This window comes from Stigmatopora nigra, chromosome 6 (genome assembly GCF_051989575.1).
Source record: "Stigmatopora nigra isolate UIUO_SnigA chromosome 6, RoL_Snig_1.1, whole genome shotgun sequence".
In the NCBI taxonomy this organism is placed as follows: Eukaryota; Metazoa; Chordata; class Actinopteri; order Syngnathiformes; family Syngnathidae; genus Stigmatopora; species Stigmatopora nigra.
In genome coordinates this window covers 14,091,443-14,114,042 of record NC_135513.1, presented here as the reverse complement: position 1 = coordinate 14,114,042, position 22,600 = coordinate 14,091,443, and the positions used below count along the sequence as shown (strand labels likewise).

Here is a 22,600-nt window from a genome sequence, read left to right as displayed (position 1 = left end):
CAAATACTGTTTTTTTTTTAGCCATTTTATCAGTTAGATTTATTGATGGGAGTCACATTCAATGTCAATGCGAATCAATTTCAATCATTTTTGACAGTCATGTTGTTTTTATGTCAAATTCTGCAAGTCGAGATAACAAATTTTAGTGGTCGAAATTGTTTTTAACATAAATGATGGCTAAAATTATGGTTAAAATACTTAACTAATAAAGTAGTGGTAGTACATCCTAGTAAACAACACATTTAAATGCATATTATGTTTACTCTTGAATAAAATAGACAAACTGAACATGGATAAATGTGTAAAATATAAAATAGGAGATAAACCATAACTGTGCTCTGTTAATTTAAGGGTTTAAAAAAGATGGCAATCATATTTTTCATAATTAGTGTCATTTAAAAGCTATTTTAGTGTATATTACATTCATCACAGTTAATGTCAGTGTACATTTTTTAATGATTTAAAGTTCTATTTGTCACATTTAATATCAGTCTACATTTTTTAAAGTTTAAATTTCAATTTCTCACAATTAATGTCAGCCTACATTTTCTAAAGTTTCAATTTCAGTTCAAATTCACATAATTTGGCTCAACTTTTAAACAACCCGACCAATTCTTTCAAAAATTACACTTAAAAAAGCACTTTTTATACCCCAAATTTTTCCCATGACATCCCTCCTTTCCCCAATTAAACCAGGCTGAACAAAATTAACCAATCCAATCCAATCAAATTAATCAAACACTCACCACAAAAAAACCAAAACATCCTCATTCCCTACCCATCAAAACTTCAATTCCCCCCCACCAGTCGCCATTATAATCTCCCAATGACGTTATTATTATCACGACGCTTTAATTTGATTGTCCGCCGCTGAAAATTAGCATGATACGCTACGACAGATGACTCGCCGTTTGTCAAAGATCATTAACCCGAACGTAAGACGAGGCCTTGAAGCAAAAAGGGCGGATAAAAACATGACAACACATGCATTTCCCTGCCAATCCAGCGGGGACTCACGGCCCATTTGGTTGCCATTAGCATAGTTCTGGACCTCCGTGGCCCATGTCAGAGCCCAGATGCACAGCTGCTTAGACGGGGGGAGGGACGGGGACCCGAGCCTCGGTGACTGGCAGCCACCGGGGGCGCCGATGGGACTTTTTTTTTTTTTTAAACGGACAAGATGGGTTCAGGATTGTCGTCTATGTTTTTTCACATTGTAAATTGTGATCTGTATTTGTCTATTTGGAGTAATGTCGCTATTTTGGAGTCAGATGCTAATATGCTAAAAATATTTTTGACTATTATTGCTTGAGAGGCATACTAGGATTTTTTTAAAGAAAAAATATATGGAAATGGGGTTGTTTAGTAAGCATTTCATCATTGAAATCAAATTTTTTGGGGGATTTTGAGAGAAATTTTGAGATTTTTTTTACTGTTGTTAATCAATGACCAAATGCAATATATTAAAGCCATACTGGGAATTTTTAAAGTAAAAATATATGGAAATGGGGGTGTTTATTAATTATTTCACCCTTGAAATCAATTTTTTTTAGGGAATTTAAGTTTATCCCTGGATGTTGGGTTGATAGTTCTAGGGTTGAGGGTTTGACTCCAGGTTGTATTCATGTTCACCCCTGGGCTTGTGTAGGTTTTCTCTGGGTACTCCAGTTTCCTCCCTCGGCCCCAAAAACATCCATGCTAAGCTAATTAAAGACTCTAAATGACCCCTAGCTACGATTACCTAGCCACCGATTCACAATCTCCCCCATACTGGGACCCTGTACTTGACTGGGATAAGCTTCGGCACCCCCTTACAACAACAACCACTTCCGAAAACCCAAAATATTTCCCACAATCATAATCAGTTTACTTACAAATCCCCCAACTCAAAACCTTAGTCACAATTTAGAAAAATCGGAAAACATTCGTCCTAGCGCAGTACCAGATCTGCCTCCGGGGGAGCCCTATCCGATTTTGATATGTCGACTTACTCTACAGTGGCATCTTTTACAAGTCAAGGAAAGTTTAAGCAAAGCCGAAAGACAAGCAGAAATAAAAAGTAACCGACAATTAGCTTGCGCACTGCCATGTTATGACTAGCCCACTAGCTACAAAGCCCCTAGTGTTATTTGTCACCTGGTTCCAATATGGACACTGTGCGGTCCTGAAAACTCAATCCCAAGCCAAGCCAGGCTCTTTTATGACACGCAACGCCGCCGCGCCTCTTTTCCCCGCCGCCACACATTGTCTGCACATTTCTGTCAAGGAAATTGGCAACGTTTTTCGTCAGCTAAAACTCACAGATGAGATAATACTTCACTGGGTGGTGTTGGGAGGGGGGGGGGGGGGGGGGGGGGGGGTTTCGATGGGACGGGACGCTCCCGGCGTTTTTGCGATGGCGAAACACATGCTACGCACACGGGGTTTTCATTTACGAGCTTTGCTTTAACTCGCCCCCGACAAGAATTGTGGTTTGTGGCGACGTGTTGAACACGAGGATTGGGATGAAGAGGGGGGGGGGGCAATGCTAAGGCTAGCTGGGTGGGTTTGTATTGTGGGCGGGGCTTAGGCAAACGGCGTGTGTTTGTTTACCGCATTAGAAATGAATGGAGAGACGAATAGGATGTGATTGGTTAAAGATGATAGTTGCTTCCGTGGTTTATGAATTTTTTGCGATTTTTTACGGACATTTTGCAGCGTGCACCTGAACCAAGCTAACATTTTGCAGCATACAACTTAACCAACTTAACATTTTGCAGCGTACACCTGAACCAAGCTAACATTTTGCATCTTACAACTGAAATCTTCAAACATTTTGCAGCGTACACCTCAACCAAGCTAACATTTTGCAGCATACACCTGAACCAACCTAACATTTTGCAGCGTACACCTCAACTAACCTAACATTTTGCAGCGTACACCTGAACCAAGCTAACATGGGTTTATACCCAAGGAATTGTCAAATTCAACCATTTTTAAGGGCTTATATGCGAGAAATTGTCAAATTTTTTACCATTTTAAGGACTTATATGCGAGAAATTGTCTTTTTTTTACCATTTTAAGGACTCATATGCGAGAAATTGTCAAATTCTACCATTTTAAGGGCTTATACACGAGAAAATACAGTACTTTTTGCCACGTACAACCCTAAAAGCTGTCCATCAAAAATCAGATGCAACATTTTTAAAGGAACATAGTCCCCTTTTTCCAGTAAGACTCTATAAAGTCTTTTCTCTTGTTCATCTGCTTGTTACGAGCCAAAAAGGAAACGCTGGCGAGACGCTAACAAAGTGACTAATGCGGCCATTTTGGCCGAAGATAAGACGACTTTTTTTCCCCCTAAAATCCCGACCAAACCTCTTGTGACAAATACGTGCGAGGGGAACGCCGTTCGTTCGTTTGTCCCTGACCGACCGGAGCCAGTTTCCGACTTTCATTGGCGTGGGTGTTTATCCTTTTTTTTGTTTCGTCTGTTAAAGCAAACACAGATGTTTTTGATGGCCATCTTGGATGGATCCAAACATGAGCTTCCTTATTAAGAGCCTTGTAATCAATTTGTATTCTTTCAACTTCTTCCTCTGTCAGCTTTTAACAAATCGGATTCCAAGTGGAGGAGAAAAAAAATATTTCCGAACCCGCCATTGTGATTAGAGGAGCGCCTTGTCACGATGGCGGCGGCCCCGTAGATAGCGCCACGCTCTAATTGCCATATTAGACGGCTCTTAACTATCTCGTCAGCTGTCAGACGCCAACTCGTTAACTGCAGAGGTGCGCTTGATGTTCTCGTTTGTTTGTTTGCTAACACTAGCTGAAGATAATTAGCCAAAGGCTTCAATATGCTAACAAATTGAAGATTTTTAATGTGAATTGTGGGTGTCAAATTAAAGTTTTGGGGTGCTTTTGTGTGGCCAAGATTGGGGAAAATAATAGTGATATTTTTGGATTGTCACTTTTAAAATGTTAATTTTGTAGGTGTATTTTTTTTCTAATTTGTAAAGAAAGTGTCAGGATAATTTTATAATAATTTTATTTTTTTTGACATTGATAGGGGTCTTTTTTAACTTGTGAAACCTGCTTATTGTTATTTATTAATTCGAAACTTTATGGAAATAATTGCTCATTATCATAATGGAATTTTTGGGGGATTTTTAAAAAAATATCTACTAACAATGATTAGATTATGATTTAATTTATGTAATGAAAATGAAAAGTACACATACAAAAATACATGTAGATGTATATATATATATATATATATATATATATATATATATATATATATATATATATATATATATATATATATATATATATATATATATATATATATATATATATATATATATATATATATATATATATATATATATATATATATATATATATACATACACACACACACACACACACAAACACACACACACACACACACATATATATATATATATATATATATAAATAACGCTAAAATTTCAGGTTAACTGTTGAGTTATCACAGTAAAAAAAAAATATTTTGACTAACCATACATAACAAGATAGTCCCGCTAGATGCGCCATTTAAAAGAAGACCCCGTCTTTGCGTAATTGTCAGATTTGTGACCCTCCGCCGACTGTAAATTCACAATTGCGATCAAACAATGTTTTCCCAAAGATTCTCTCTAGACGCGAACGTGAGTGAGAATATTTGCCTCCAGAGGAATGCAGTTTTGGACTCTTTATTGTAGTGAAATCACGGCCTGAGTTATGACGGGTATAAAAAACAAGTCATAAACAAAAAGCCCGGTCGCGGCCTATTGAGATGAATGTTTGTCGTTTGTTTTCTTCCTGCTGTAGTTTAGGCTGACGGAGGTCAATTTACAGCCTCCAGCTGCGGAACAATGTTTTCATTTGCGCTAACGGCTTTTGAGATGAACCAAATTTTTTTTTTGTGGGTAAATAATGTATATTTTTTTGTTGTTTTGTTTTTTTTAGGCAATTCGTTGCACGCTGGTCAACTGCACGTGCGAGTGCTTCCAGCCGGGCAAGATTCACCTGCGCACCTGCGACCAATGCAAACATGGCTGGGTAGCTCACGGTAAGGAATTTTTTTGGGGAAAAAAATTGCAAAAAAATATTTTGTTGACTGATGGTTGATGCATTTGGATGAAAATGAATAGAATAGTCATGTGTTGGATATCTATTGCTATCGATGGTAGGCAATTGAGTAGAAATGTTTGGTTTTGGAAACTTTTTTTGGGTGATTTTTTTTTTGTTGAATTTAAAAGTATATGTATTTTGCATTGCTAATGGTAATGTGCTAATTGTTTTAGTGCCAACTTTGTTAAAATAGTTTTTAATAGTAATTTTTGGACTTCTGATTTGATTTTAGTCCAAAAAATTTTTTGGGGGGATAATTTGGAAACTTTTGTGGGTGGATTTCTTTTGTTAAATTTAAAAGTATATGTATTTTGCATTGCTAATGCTAATGTGCTAATTGTTTTAGTGGCAACTTTGTTAAAATAGTTTTAATAGTACGTTTTGGACTTTTGATTTGATTTTAATCAGAAAAAAATTTTGGGGGAATAATTTTACACAATGTTGACTTTCCCTGATTTGTACAATTTCGTTGTTTGGAGTGCCGAGGTTTAACAGTAATCCCTCAAAAAAAAAAAAACAACCCAAAAATGCATTTTTTCCATTGTTACATTTTTTGCAGTTTTTATTAATCAAGTTCCAAATTCTTTTGGATGGAGACCAAAAAAACTGAAGAAAAGAAATAACTTTCCCATTGTCCCTTTTATTTTTTTGGACATTGACTACACTTCACACAGGTGTAACAAAAAAATCAAACAAAAAAACAAAAGAAGCCAAAAGTACAAAGTGAACTAGGAGTGTACGAAAAGGCGACTAAAAGAAACCACCTGTTTGGCCGCGTAAAAAATTGGAGAGTCTCGGCGGGTGAATGGACACACCAAGAGGACCCCGGGTGAATATTTCCCAGCCGCTCCCTGTGAAGTGTCAGGCGTCCATCCTCCTTCCCCCCCTCCCCGACTTTTCATTTCATGTCAGCATTGGCAGCCACTCTGACAAGCACTTCTTCATTTTTTATTAGCTTCGTGTCTGGCGGCGCGGTGTTGTCAGACCCGGCCAGGTGTCACCCAGACCGCCATGGGGGGAAGGGGTTGGGGAGAGAATCCATTTTGTTTCTCAGAGGACATTTAAACCCAAAAAAATGTCCAAAAACTTGTTCAAAGTTGGAAATTTTGACGTTGAAGTCGTTAAAAGGGATTCAAAAGGTAGTTTTGGGTGAATTTTGGGCACAGATTTTGGCAAAATGACCCAAAAAGTCCAAAACTTTGTCCAAAGTGGGATATTTTGTCCTTGAAGTCGTTTGAAGGGATTCAAAAAGGGAGTTTTGGGTGAATTTTGGGCACAGATTTTGGCAAAATGACCCAAAAAGTCCAAAACTTTGTCCAAAGTGGGATATTTTGAGCTTGAAGTTGTTTAAAGGGATTCAAAAAGGAAGTTTTGGTTGAAATTTGGGCACAGATTTTGATAAAAATGACCAAAAAAGTCAAAAAAATATAAAAAAGTTGGGAGGGAAGCCAGCTGAGACGCGTCCCTTTAACAACAAAGAGGACCGAAACGAAGCTGTTCAAAATCAAGGGAAGGACTTCACAAGCAATTGTGACAGGTCGTTGATGTTATCCAAGGTTGTCCTGATAAGACCTTAAAATTTCTTTTAATGACTCAGCTATGCATTCATTCATTTTCTGATCTCCTAACTTATCCTCACTATGATCACAGGGGGTGCTGGAGCCTATTCTAGCTGTCTTCAGCCAACAGGCGACCAATCACAGAGCACGATGAAACAACCATTGACGCTCATCTTATTACCTAGGACAAACTACGGCCCGCGGGCCACATACGGCCCGTTAGGCTTTTTAATCCGGCCCGCTGACGTTGTCCAAATGTTTTTTTTCTTTCCCCAAGATGGCGCCGTCACACGGGAGCCAGTGGCAGTACTTCTGTCCACTCTTATTTGTTTTTTTCATGTTTTAAAGCCCCTCTATTTTTTAAATGACATTTTAATACTTCTTAATACATTCCTTTACTTTACTTAGTACTTTATACTTTTTACTTTAATGACGAGTAATGAATATATTAACACTTAAGTCCTTATTTTCTCTTTGTTTTATATGTACTGTTAACGGATGCACTTTTTTATATGTATCATATCTTATGCTGACCCCGCCCATCTGTCACATTTTTAAAGTTAATTTTCCGTTTTTTTTGGTGCAGCCCTGGACAAGCTGAGCACGCAGCACCTGTACCACCCGACGCAAGTGGAAATCGTGCAGTCCAACGTGGTGTTTGACATCAGTAGCCTGATGCTATACGGCACGCAGGCGGTGCCGGTGCGACTCAAGATCCTGCTGGACCGACTCTTCTCCGTCCTTAAGCAGGAGGAGGTGCTACACATCCTGCACGGTCTGGGGTGGACCCTCCGGGACTATGTCCGCGGATACATACTACAGGTAAGACCACTACAATACATACTATGTTAAAACTATACTTGCGTTCAGATTATAATCTGTTAAAGTGGCAAATATTGCCATTTTTGGCGGGTTAGCTGTGAAAATTTTAGTGAATTTGACTATGTTTACGTTCAGGATACTTTAGAACTGAATGATCGCCTTGGAAAAAATGTTTAGTCATTAAATGTGTCAAAACTGAGGCCCGGGGGCCAAATCTGGCCCGCCGCATCATTTTGTGCGGTCCGAGAAAGTTAATCATGAGTTCCGACTTTCTGTTTTAGGATCAAATTAAAATGAAGAGTATAGATGTATATTAAATTTCCTGATTTTACCCCTTTTAAATCAATAATTGTCATTTTTAAATCATTTTTTCAGTGTTTTTAGTTCAAAAATCATTTAGTAAAATTAAAAAATATAAATAAAAAAATCTAAAATAATAAGTGTTTTAGATCTATTGAAAACGGAATATTTTGGGCTTTTAATCCATTTATAAAAATAAAAAAATAAAAATATTATATCTAAAACCAATCCGAGTCTGACACCCTTCATAACAAACATCCCACAATCTTTTAACCTCATCAACATCACTAAACGTCCAATCTATTTTGAATAGGCGGTCCGACAACAACCACATTTTCAAAAATAAATAAAATAAATACCCAAAAAAATATGCCACTTTTCCAACCCACACCTTTTAAATCAAACCCCACTTTTCACTTAAACCCCATCTTTTTTTAATGACAACTGTCATACAAGCAAACAGCTAACCCCCCCCTCCTTGCTCACATTTCCTCCATAATTGCACAAAAGGATTCTGGTGCTGAAACCCAAAGTGTTCCTGAATGAATTAGCGTGCAACGAGTAGACATATGCATGTGGTTTTCTCCCTCTGTGTGAGTGTGTGTCGTGTTCACATGTGCTTTATCTGTATGCAAGTTTGTTCCAAGATTGTAAGTGGAACAGCATGGCAGGATCGGAGAAAAAAAGGGGGGGGGGGGGGGTAATATTCGGGGTGTCTGGTTGGGGGGTGCAGCAGCATATGCACGGAAACAGCTTCTGTGACTAAAAACACTTGCAGACCCGCTCGTTTTTGCAAAAAAAAAAAAACTTATACCTGTGTTTATTACAGTGTTATAACAGTACCGTATTTTCACGACTATAAGGCGCACCGCATTATAAGGCGCACCCTCAATGAATGACATTCTTTCCATATATAAGGCGCATTGTATTATAAGGCGCACTGTATTATAAGGCGCACTGGATTATAAGGCGCACTGTCTATTTTGGAGAAAATGTAAGACTTTTAAGTGTGCCTTATAGTGGTGAAAATACAGTAATTGCTATTGACTTCCAGGTATGAAGCACTCACTACTTTACAGTCACCTCTAGAGCCAGCCATTGTTGATGTTTTGGATTTTTTTGTATAAATCTTGCAGTGGGGGAGGAGCTATATGATGTTAGATTTAATAAATTAAAATGGCATCTGCATATTTAACAGTATTGAGTATTCAGTTCAGGCGTTTGTGTTTTTTTAATATCTGACAGTGGTGGTTTTCGTTTTCTGTTTTTTTTTTTCATATATAAGGCGCACTGGATTATAAGGCGCACCGTCTATTTTGGAGAAAATTTAAGACTTTTAAGTGCGCCTTATAGTCGTGAAAATACGGTAAAAACAACTTTTTTTAAAAAAAAATTGCATTTTTTTTAGTGACAATAATGTTTAAAAACGCTACCGACAAGCCGGAATGCTAATTTTAACATGACCGCTATCCCCAAAATGAACTTTTCAACGGCGGCTAACTAATAACTAATAGCATGGGCTACTGTGGCTATTTGGTGGGTCATTTAGTGAAGAAATGAAGTAGAGCAACTAAAAAAATAAGTCAACAGAAGGATGGAAGTGTGACTAAATATGTGTAGACTGGGTAATTTAGTTTTGTAATAGGCTGCTCATAGCGTGGGAGCTAATCGATAGCATTAACGAGGAAAGTGGATGGAAGTTTGATTTGGAAAGGAGACGAATTATATGTGGCATCAATAACTATTAAAATGAATGATTGGCTTTTTTGGGGGTTTGGTTTGTTTGGTAGGATGCATACTTTTCTCATGGAGTCATATTTAAAGTATTATTTGGAAATTATGTGGGATTATAGTTGGTATATTCTTTATTTGACATTATTGAAAAATTTGCGATTAAATTTTTTTTGTGATTGGGCCTATTGGATAAAAAAAATGGATATATTTACAGTAGTGATGGCCGGATTTGATACTATTATTATTTGGGGAGAATGGGAAATTTTAATAGATATGGTACAAAATATTTATATACAATAGTATGTAAAAAGTAATGTACTCACTAAGACTTTACGTCACCAAAAGTTGATGCCCTGAAACAATCAAAAAACAGTTTTAATGTTGTTATAGTACAAACTATGATTTCATATTTCAATTTGAACCTTGTAACAGTTTGATTTTCATCTCTTATGATTTCATACTTCAATTTTAATCTTGTTATAGTACAAACTATGATGTCACATTTCAATTTTAACCTCTTAATAGTTCAATTTTAATATCTTATGATTTCATATTTCAATTTTAACCTCATAACAGTTTGACTTTAATCTCTTAGAATTTTATATTTCAATTTTAACCTCCTAATAGTTATATTTTAATCTTGTTATAGTACAAACTATGATTTCATACTTCAATTTTAACCTCCTAAATAGTTCAACTTTAATCTTGTTATAGTACAAACTATGATTTCATATTTCAATTTCAACCTCATAACAATTCAATTTAAATCCCTTATGATTTCATATTTCAATTTTAATCTCTTACAATTTCATATTTCAATATTAACCTCATAATAGTTCAATTTTAATCTTGTTATAGTACAAACTATGATGTCATATTTCAATTTTAACCTCATAATAATAGTTAAATTTTAATCTTGTTATAGTACAAACTATGAAGTCATACTTCAATTTCAACCTCCAAATACTCCAACTTCAATCTCATCACAGTACAATCTACAATTCCAATATAAACCTCCTAATCCTTCAATTCTAACCTCTCAACATTGACATTTTTTACTGTATCATTACAATACACGACTTCCCACAACACACCTAAGCCCCACCCCCTAGTTCCCAAACACTTGCATCCATCCTCCAGTTTGCCCCCATCCCCCCCCCCCCAGATATATTGAGTACAAAACACTGCATATAATATCTTGTTTATACCTTTTTTTTGCATAAATCATTGACTGCTTCCCATCAGTTCATCCCAGGCCAACATTAAAAAAAAACTCTCCCCTCCACTTTTTTGCACCTCCTTAGCCCCTCTTCATTTCCCCCCCCACATCCACCCACCCCCCTTTTGCCAACACCGCCCAGATGTGAAAATCATCAACGTTCCATCTCCCACACTCTCTCTATTATGTCTTCCTCCTCTTAATCCCTCAACCCGGTGAAAAATAAGTAGCCAGCTTGGCGTCCCAGGCTTTTTTTTTTCTTGAGCGACATTCCCAGTAATGTTCTGTCCTTGTAGAACATTGGGCTGCCTCCGCTTTTTATGAGATGCGGTTTTCCTGACTCCACACGGCTTCCAGGAGACCCAGATGGAACCGCTAACAACTCCCAGCACTACGTACACACTAACATATCCACACACCCACCCACACACACACACACACACATGCACTAAATTCTAACCCTAATTGCACACACACCCGGAGGAATGCTTATTCAAAGTATCAGGGATCAGTCAAACCCGCCAACGCACACTGCCGCAAGCCTCCACACGAGGGTGTCTACTAACTGTTAATGCGCCAAGGGTTGGACGGAACAAAAAAATTAAAAAAACAAGTTGAACATGCCTAGCAACATGCGTGTGGTTGATGTAATTACACGGATCGCTGGTGTAATAGGGAAAACAGACATTGGGGTAGTAGAGGGTTTTTACTTCGGTGAAATGTTAGAGTTTTTGGATAGTTTTGGGTTAAGATGGATGGATAAATTAGTGAGGTTTTGATTGGAAAGTCGGTAAAGGGTTTGGGGAGGAGAAGTGATACGATTTTGTTGGCTTTTTTGGGGGAAATGTAGGGTTGATTACTTCTTTTTTTAAAGTAATTATGGTAAGAAAACATAGTGTATTGTATTTTATGAGTATTTTTGAGAGAGGTACCAGTAGGGGTAATGTTAAGGGAAAAATAGGATTTGTTTTTAGTGTTACTTTGTTTTTAATGAGATAAAAAATGGGTAAAAAAATCTTGAATTGGCACAATTAAATAGCAAATTATATTATTTTTTTTTCACTTAAAAAAATCTGCATCGAGATATCCCTAATTTTTTCTACTGTAAAAAACGCCTATCACTTGAGCATAGACAAAAAAAATTTTGAGCAAAACCATAATCCAAAAATCGTCCTATGTACTTTGACTTAATCACCAATGGCTAAAAAAATCTATTTTTAAGAATTTTTTTTCACTTAAAAAAAATCTGCATGAAGATATCCTTATTTTTTTCTAGTGTAAAAAAACAGCTATAATTCGAGAATAGACAAAAAATATTTTGAACAAAACCTTAGTCCAAAAACCGTCCTATGTACTTTGACTTAATCACCAATGGCTAAAAAAATCTATTTTTAAGATTTTCTTTTAATAAATAGCAAGTTCCAATTTTTTTTCACTTAAAAAAAATTTGCATCGGGATTCCCTATTTTTTTCTACTCTAAAAAACAGTTATCATTCGAAAATAGACAAAAAATATTTTGAGCAAAACCTTAGTCCAAAAACCGTCCAATGTACTTTGACTTAATCACCAATGGCTAAAAAAATCAATTTTTAAGATTTTTTCTTTAATAAATAGCAAGTTCAATTATTTTTCACTTAAAAAAAATCTGCATCGGGATTCCCTAATTTTTTCTACTGTAAAAAACTTGAGCATAGACAAAAAATATTTTGAGCAAAACCATAGTCCAAAAACCGTCCAATGCACTTTGACTGAATCACCAATGGCTAAAAAAAAATTTTTTACGATTTTTTTTTTGGTACGATTTTTTTTTAAAGATTTTTTTTTCTTTTACATTTCCAAGGCCCAATTTTGGTGATCATTTCACCCCACCCTACCATCACCTCAACTCTCCGGTCCAATTCCCCGCAGAATCCAATATAAGTGGAATTATTCCCCCAAATTCCCGCATACCACGTAACCCGATGTTAACCTCGTTTCTCCATATTGAATTCATTTGGGGCTCAAATTCAGGGATGGCGAAGCGCTAAGGATTTGCCGCACGGCGACTTGTTATTTTTTTTGGGGGGGTGCGTGTAAAGAGCCTAGCCGCGGCTTTGCGTTCCGCCGCTAACTGCTCGCCGACATTCGCGTTTGAAAAATCTGCAAAAAAAGCCGGCGTGTGTGTGGGAAGAATCACCTTGATTAAGTACTGGCGGGTTGTCACGTGGCTAACAAAGCGTGCAAAGCTTTCAGCAAAAAAACAAAAAAAAACTACAAAAAACTGTAGCCTGACCTTCCCGCCTAAATCATAACCATATGAACGTAAGAATTTCCACCTTAAGACGACGATCTCCCATCCATCTTCCCGGGGTGAGGCATTAAGCGGTGATAACAGAAAACAGGTTACAAGGGAAAGGGGGCGGAGCTTAGGCATGTCGTCGGAGAGATGACCTAAAATGGAAGTTTAGTAAACGAAGCGACTTGAGCTAATGTCGGGTAATATTTGCTGGTAGATTAGTTAGTGATTTACGTAGAAGAAGGATTTAATGCGTTTTGCAGATTTTTGGGGAAAATAGCGCGGGTTTGACTCTGGTTTCAATTCGAGTGTCAGGTTGAAGGGACTTGTTTCTCTTGAGAGGGATTGAGAGTAATGCTGTCGTTTTTTAAATGTATTTTGAAAGTATTGGTAGGAATTCTTGGTAATGTATTCGTGAGAAATTTGGGTTGTTTTTTGGGGGATTTTTTATGTGATTGGTGGGGCCCAAAAATGAAGATATTTTGGATGTTTGTAAACTTTTGAGGTAGATTTTGCGGGCGAAAAATGAAAAAGTATTGTTATGTTGTACTTGATAATGTTTTTGTGGGAAATTGGGTTGTTTTTGGGGGATTTTCCAGTGATTGGTTTTGCCCAAAAAATGAAGATATTGGGTGATTGTAAACTTTTGAGCTATATTTTTTTTGGGAAAAAATATGTAATTTTTAGATAGTATAATGAAAAATACTTTGTATTTTTTTGGGCTGATTTGGCTTTTTTTGGGATTAAATACATTTTTGATGTATTTTTAGGATGCCAAAAATTACTTATATGGACATTATTGAACATGCCAAGTTTTTTTTTTAATGGTGGTGTCCATTGATGGCGGCCATCTTGGATTGGGCGACCAATACTTTGAAACTATTTCACAAAAAGTACATATTTTCCAGCAGAAATACAATTGGATGTCAATCCTTTTTTAGAACGCTGACAAGTTTTTTAAAGGGTGATGTCCAATGATGGCGGCCATCTTGGATTGGGCGAAACTATTTGACGAAAAGTACATATTTCCTAGCCTAGTAATACTTCTCAATACATAATTTTAGTGTATAAAACATTAATTCAGATCACAAGAGTCAGGTTGGGGGTGCTTGATTTGATCCTAGCTGACTTTGGCCAACTAGAAAGTATTATAATATATACTAGAATTAGTAAAAGGCTTTTATTTATCGTTTTTTCGACATCTGAGAGTTAAAAAGTTAAATGAGCGCAACTTTGAAGGCTTTTAGCCAAGAACTAAGATTTGAGGACAATGTCAGACGGCGTTTTGTGGACTCCAAGCAGGTCAGCGCCATCCCGCTAAAGAACCGCGGCCAAATAACGTGCAGGAATGCGCCATCTGTGCGCACCAAAAACAAAAAAAAACCTGCCATTATCTCAAAAGGCTCGTTTGTACTTATTCACATTCACGCAAACTGCCAGACAATCCAAGTCTAATTTCACCTCCGGATCATCCATCATATCTGGCAACCGGAACAGGTACTAGTGGACAAATTAAAGCTTGGCCAAGGAACAAATGGCGGCCATTTTTAAAGACGTCAACAATTCTTCGGCTAATTTAAAAAAGTCGTGTTCTGTCACTTGAGATTTTTATTAGTTGGAATTTATCTTTGTTTAGGTTTTTTTTTAAGTGTTGGACGTGATTAGGCGGGTTATATTGGGGGAAATAACTCCTTGAGAGACACTTAAGTAATTAAGATATCCATTAAATGAGGGTGTTAGATTGCTTTTGCGGCGATGGGCATATTTCATAGGGTATACGGTTGGATTTAGATGTTGTGAATATTTTATGGTTAATGTATGGATAAAGTGAGGTGGGTTTTAATTGGGGGATTTGATGAGGTGTGTCAGGAATACTTAACTGGTTTTGTGTGTGGTGAAGTGGATCATGAAATTAAATTATATGTTTTTCTGATTGTAAGATATGGCTTAAATTATTATTAAATTAATAATGTTAGTATTAAAAATATTTGGGGATATATTTTGATATTAAAATGGATGAGATCAGCTGTCAGAAACTAGATGAGATTAAATACTATATTTTTGTAATATAAAAATGGCTTTAACCATCATTAAATCAATATTTTTTTTGTATAAAATATTTGTAGACATATTTTGTTATTAAATTGGATGAGATCAGCTGTCAGAAATGATACGAAATTAAATAGTATACTTTTTAAATTATAAGACTTTGGTCAAATCATCATTTAGTTAATAATTTTAGTATAAAAATATTTGGGGACATATTTTGTTATTAAAATGGTTGAGATCATCTGTCAGAAACGAGATGAAATTATATATTTTATTTTTCTAATTGTAAGACATTGCTCAAATTATCATTTAAATCAATAATGTTAGTATAAAAATATTTGGAGACATATTTTTATTAAAAATAGACAAAATCACCTGTCAAGACTAAATACTGCATTTTTTAGAATGTCAGACGTCGCTAAAAATCAACAAAATTCAGTATAAAATATTTTTTTGAGACTATTATATTCATGTTCTATTGCCAAATTTCAGTTATTTTTGCAAAGAAAATATAACTTCAAACAAAAAAACCCTATCTCACTAATGGCATTTTTCCAATGTGTATAAATGTTGTTTCTGATTAATGGCATTAAACCATTACGCTTATTATCATCAAATCTCTTACACACTGCAGTTACTCTCAATTCTAGCAAAAAAAAAAGCCTAGAAAGCAATAAGTGAAATTTACAACTTCCCCAAACGCATCAACTCCTGTTAAAAAAAATCATCAAAATTCCACCATAAAATGACTTGATCCATAAACCTACCTTCCCCAAAACATCTATACTCCCCAAACAACCCCCCAAACCCTCAAAAAACCAAGCAAACAACCCTAAAACGAACATATAAAGACCAAAAACCAAACCTGGCAACCCTTATTCTCCCATCCAATACATCATCTTCCCCCATTTTATCATATTTGAAGAAGACATTGCAATTTCCAACTCTCTTTCTACCCCAAATTTGGTCTCCTTGGGGACCCTCCAAAAGATACACAGCGTATTACCAGGCTCCCTACCGTCAAATCCCCCCCGATAACCCACTTCAAAGCGCCGTCGCCAATCCTACAGCTTTATCCGGCGTTTCCCATGGCCCCGCCCCCCTCCCCCAAGACGCCACTCTGACATTCACTTTGATTCCAACACCAAGAGAATCTCGGTTCGAGTCCCAGTTACTCTTATTTAAAGTCATGTTGGGGTACTATCACAATTGGGTAAGAAAAGAATATTCAAAAGCTGGATTAATAAGACTCCTCCCCCTTTTTTCCCCCGCCGGAGTTTGGCAAAGACGCCCTAATTAAAACGAGGAACCGGCGTACCGGGAGCTTTTATTTACCTCGCCAAGGCCGGAATATAATTACCGACTCAAACAGAATTCTGTAAGCGGTAATATCCTGAATTGTGGCTCTTGGAATTTAGCAGTTTTTTTTGAGGGGATACGGGGGAAATTGAATTTTATTTCGAGGTCAGTGACACTAATGACAACATGTGTGGTGGGTTCGACGGGAATCGATCCGTGTGAGATGTGTTCTGGGGTGGAATTGATTGTCGCATGGCGTGTGTGGCGGAAATGGCGGATGTTGTTTTTTTTGTTTGTTTAGGTCCTTGGAATGGTTTTGTTTGCACAAAAAATAGATAGAAAAGACAGGAAATTTAGTCTAGAGAAATAGACTATTGTAATTAGTACCTAAGATTGTGGTGTAGTAGTTTTTTTAGGGGATTTTGTTGACCTATTTTTCTGTACTCACCATTTTTTAATCACAATTCAAACTGTAACAACAAACGTTTACATGCAGTCGCAAAACTAGACACTATTTGACAGTTCAAAATGCTAATGCTAAGAAGCTAACGCTCACTCATGTGCTAGCTAATAGCTCGCTAGTGCAAACTACAAGCGAAAATCTTGTATTTAAAATGTATGAAATTGGCTTGCCAATGAAAAAAACTTCTTTATACATGACACGGCATCTACAAAATCGTAGAGGTTTTACTCTACTGTTATGCTAACATTAACTCGCGTGCTAGCCGTTTTCTGACTGTGCTAATGGCTAGCGATAGCAAACTACAAGCGAAAATCTTCTTTTTAAAATCTATAAAATTGACTTACCAATGATAGAACTTCATACATTACATAGCATGTTCGAAAAATGCTAACGTTAAGAATGCTAACATTACCTCGCGCACTACCTTTTTTGCTAACTGTGCTAATGGCTAGCGATTGCAAACTACAAGCAAAAATATTTGTAAAATCTATGAAATTGGCTTGCTAATGACTAATTTTCTTCATAAATGACTATTTATAATCTATGAATAATGCTAAGGTTAGTAATGCCAATGCTAACTATAGCAATAGCCGTGTTTTCACTGTGCTAATGGCTAGCCATTGCTAACTACAGGCACCAAAATTCAGCTTAAAATCTAATACATTGGCTTGCTAATGACAAAACTTCTTCATACATGACAGAGAATCTACGAAAAATGCTAACGTCAGTAATGCTAACATTAGTAATGCTAACGTTAACTCGCGCAATAGCCATTTGCTCACTGTGCTAATGGCTAGCTATTACAAACTACAAGCGCCAAAATTCAATTTAAAATCAAATAAATTGACTTTATAAAATCCATAATCAAATATAAACAAGAAATATACATAAAATACGACATCCAACTCGCTTTTTTACAATCCAAACCAAACTTCCCTTTCCAAATAACAACCCAAATTCCTGCGTCAACCAAGTCCTCGACTTTGACACCTGCGATCCAAGTTATAATGACTACTTAAAAAGAAATCTAAACGTTTTTGTGACATTATGCAGACTCGGCTTGTACAATGAATGGCCGATTCATTCTTGGTGGTTAAGTTATGGCGGGCAGACATCCCAAAAACCGCCTGAGCGAATGCGTGTCACTTCCCCCCGCAAGTGGAAACATTTAGACACTCTAGTGTGTCCCGAGGTGAGAAGCTGGAGAAGCTCTCGCTCATAAAAGGCAGCTCGTGAAGGAAGTCAGTTGGGCCCATAACACACATACAAAAACCAGGACCTCACACGCACATTTTTTTTTAGCCCAAAAACGCATTTGCCGTCCAATTTTTTTCCTTTTTTTTTTGTCAAGGTCAGCAGGCAGCTCGGGTTAAAAAGGCGAAAATGACCCAAGTGGGATTTAGTGCCTGACACCTGCTCAAAGCCACCATTAAAAAAAAATATATATATATTTATATAAATGCAAGGGAATGTATAGAACAGATGCCAGTTTGGGTTTTTTTTAGGGGGATTCATTCTTTTGCCTAGTTTGAGTATTTTTTGGTGAAATTTAAAGTACTGGGGGAGAAATATGTGTTTGTTAGTTGGTAATTTGGTTGAATTTTTGGGAGAAAATAGTTTGTTATAGGGTTTAAATTGACAGATTTACAAGTATTGGAATTGTACAACTTTTTAACAGATTACTTTGGTATAGTTGGAACATGAAGTTTTTATCGGGCGTATGACTCGCGTTAATCGAGATTTGTGGGTTTTTATCGCAAGTTGGAGTCTGGTTGAAAAGTCTCTAAAAACGTTGGTTTTACTGTCCAAATTAAAAATCACCATAAAACGGCGCAAGTTTGCTAGTTTAAGTAATTTTTTGGCCCAATTTAAAGTACTGGGAAGAAAAATGTCTTTGTAATTGGTAATTTGGTTGATTTTTTTTGAAAAGTTCTTTATAGGGTTTAAATTCAGATTTATGAGGATTGAAATTCTGCTACAAAAATGACTTTTTAACAGAATGCATAGTTGGAACGTAAAGTTTTTATCGGCATAGGGCGTATGACTTTGTGAACAACGTTAATCGAGATTTGTGGGTTTTTATCGCAAGTTGAAAAGTCTAGAAAAATATCAACTTTACCATAAAAGTAGTACTCGTAGTCTTATATGTTTTTTTGTGTTTTACAGCTTTTTTTAAATGACATTTTAATATTTCCTAATACATTCCCTTTTCCTTGACTTTGTAGTACTTTATACTTCTTACTTTAATGATGACTGATAAGTATATCGATACTTTACTCATTTTTTTCTGTTTATATTTCCTATGTACTATTAACGGATGCACTTTTTTACATGTATCGTATCTTGTCCTGACCCCGCCCATCTGCCAAACTTTTAAAGTCAAAATAGTACTAGTAGTCTTATATGTTTTTTGTGTTTTACAGCTTTTTTTAAATGACATTTAAACATTTCTTAATACATTCCTTTTAACTTGACTTTGTAGTACTTTATACTTCTTACTTTAATGATGACTGATAAGTATATCAATACTTTAGTCCTTTTTTTCTGTTTATATTTCCTATGTACTATTAACGAATGCACTTTTTTATATGTATCACATCTTGTCCTGACCCCGCCCATCTGCCAAACTTTTAAAGTCAAAATAGTACTAGTAGTCTTATATGTTTTTTGTGTTTTACAGCTTTTTTTAAAATGACATTTTAATATTTCCTAATACATTCCCTTTTCCTTGACTTTGTAGTACTTTATACTTCTTACTTTAATGATGACTGATGAGTATATCAATACTTTACTCCTTTTTCTCAGTTTATATTTCCTATGTACTATTAACGAATGCACTTTTTTATATGTATCACATCTTGTCCTGACCCCGCCTATCTGCCAAACTTTTAAAGTCAAAATAGTACTAGTAGTCTTATATGTTTTTTGTGTTTTACAGCTTTTTTTAAATGACATTTTAATATTTCTTAATACATTCCTTTTTACTTGACTTTGTAGTACTTTATACTACTTTTACTTTAATGATGAGTGATGAGTATATTAATACTTTATCCCTTTTTTCTGTTTATATTTCCTATGTACTATTAACGAATGCACTTTTTTACATGTATCATATCTTGTCCTAACCCCGCCCATCTGCCAAACTTTTAAAGTCAAAATAGTACTAGTAATCTTATGTTTTTTGTGTTTTACAGCTTTTTTAAAATGACATTTTAATATTTCTTAATACATTCCTTTTAACTTGACTTTGTAGTACTTTATACTTCTTACTTTAGTGACGACTGATAAGTATATCAATACTTTACTCCTTTTTTTTCTGTTTATATTTCCTATGTACTATTAACGAATGCACTTTTTTATATGTATCACATCTTGTCCTGACCCCGCCCATCTGCCAAACTTTTAAAGTCAATATGGCCCAAAAATTGACCCAACCCTAGTTTACCCTGAACAAAACATTGTAGATTTTCGACTCCTATCTCCACCTGGGTGACCCGGCATCCCATCCCGGCCTCACCCGGTGGTCCCCTACGCTCACTTAGCCCGTTTAACAAGACAATAGTTGTTACACATCGCATTTTTAGGTTTTTAAGAGCCTCGCCGGCATGTACTCAAGCTGCGCGAGTATGCTAGGTACCGTTTCTTCATTTTACGACCACAACGACCCCCTTTTTTTCCCCCTTTTCCTCCATCGTCCGGGTAAAATAGCGCTAATAAACAATCGGGGGGTAGCGCCACGCTGCGATACCCATAATGGGCTCCTAATTAGCCACTCCAAACACGGGGGCGCTTCACGCTTGCTTTTCTTGCACTCATCTGCACAAAGCCGGACGAATTGATTCCATTTGCACGCCACTTAATGCGTTGATTGTTTATTGGCACGGCGGCCATGACGGCTTGCCGGGGCTGGAAAAACCGAAAAAGGAATAAAAAGAGAAACGTCTTTAACCTTGGGAGGAGTGCCGATATTAATCAACGCCAACGCAACGCCAGGCCGCAAGATGCGGGCGCTCGTTTGCTCGGTTGGACCTTGAACTCATCGGGGAAGTCCAAACCAGGCTGGGACTTTGGGAGATGGATTTGAGTTACATGTTAGAAAATAAAAGGGGGAATATATATATTTATATATATATTTTTTTAGGCATGTGAAGAGCTGTTAGTCGTGCTGAGATGTAATCAAAAACATTGCGTTTTACGAAAGATCAGAGGTGTCTAATAGGAGGCCCGCGGGCCAAATTTGGCCCGTGGCATCATTTTGTGCGGTCCGAGAAAGTAAATCATGAGTGCCGACTTTCTGTTTTAGGATCAAATTAATATGAAGAGTATATATATGTATATTACAGTTCCTGATTTTTCCCCTTTTTTATATTAATAATTGTAATTTTTTAATATTTTTTTTTGTTTTTAGTTCAAAATTAATTTTGTAAAATCTAAAAATATATTTAAAACAAGTTAGAAAAAAACATTGTCTTAGATCTATAAAAAAATTGAATATTCAGGGATTTTAATCCATTTATATATAAAAAAAATCTAAATATTATATTAGTACAGTGGTACCTTGACATACGAGCAATTTGAGATACGTGTAAAGCATTTTTCAGTGTTTTTTTTCTACCGTTAGTCAGTGCAAATGGCGGAGCAATCGCTAATACGAGAGGAGTACATACTACTTTTTAAGTAAGTGGTCGTGTGTTATCCTATTGTGAGGACATTTGTGTGCAACATTTTCTGAATAGTTTGAAGGGAATACAAAAGCAAACAAACCTTGTTAGATAGGTTGCATCTGAAAGTCAGGGTGGAGGCGGGGCCAATAGAAACAACCCTGGAAAACAAAGGTAGAAAAATGTTAAACTAAATTTGAATTAAGTTTAATATAAAGTTAGATTAAATATACTTTAAAGTGTGTCTGCATCGTAATCCAAGTTCATTTAAATTAGTTTGTTATGTTACAAGCGCGTTGCCATGCAAAAAGTCAGATTTTAGTACTATTAAACACATTTTAATAATATTAAACCACTAGTTATTTGCTACTTTCTTAATAGATGGCGAATTAGAACAACTAAAAATGTTTTTCCAATCCAATATCCTGTTTTAGGAAGTTTTTTCAGAGGTTTTTGAACAAATTAACTAGTTTTTAGTTCATTTCTATGGGAAACATTCATTTGAGTTACATGTAAATCAACATGCGAGCTCAATCCTGGAACCAATTAAGCTCTTATCTTGAGGTATCACTGTATTAAAGCTTTCTGAATACTGTCATCAACTATATATTATTTCCAATATTTTTTTTAGAATTGCTTGTACTACAACAATATCTTAAAATATTGTGGCTCAAAGACAGCTGGTCAAAAAAAAAACCCAAAAAACAACAGAACAAAATCTCCGAATGTTTTAACGTTGATATCACAAATTCTCCGCCATTTTTCTTCTCCGTTTATGGCCATGTTTGGCTAATCTGGCTACCGGGTGCCGACTCCCCCTTTAAGTCGAAACAGGTGTTGCGCTTCTGCACGGTAGAGATCGCATCAATGTTTTTTTTGCGGATTCTCACGTCTGACTTAAAGGTCGTAGGCAATGTTTTGATATGGGCGTCATTTTTTTTACGTTAAAAGTCGGCTACTTAAAAAGAATTAACGGGGCCTAGGACGTAAAACATGTCACTTTCGGTGCGTGGAGTTCAAAACCCGGTACGGTGTTGTCATCTGCCTTGCATTACGGAAGCGAGGCGGCGTTGGATAGGGCA

At 36.2% G+C, this 22,600-nt stretch overlaps 1 protein-coding gene across 3 annotated transcripts in view; it reads left to right on the top strand.

Annotated features, from left to right (window-relative positions):
• The window catches only part of bnc2 (basonuclin zinc finger protein 2), a 151,384-nt gene that overhangs the window by 98,329 nt on the left and 30,455 nt on the right, over window positions 1-22,600 (top strand). For all 3 annotated transcript variants that reach the window (XM_077719572.1, XM_077719573.1, XM_077719574.1), the window contains exons 3-4: window positions 4,972-5,074; window positions 7,282-7,517. In XM_077719572.1, coding sequence (XP_077575698.1) covers window positions 4,972-5,074; window positions 7,282-7,517 — 339 coding nt within the window. The remainder of the gene's footprint in view (window positions 1-4,971; window positions 5,075-7,281; window positions 7,518-22,600) is intronic.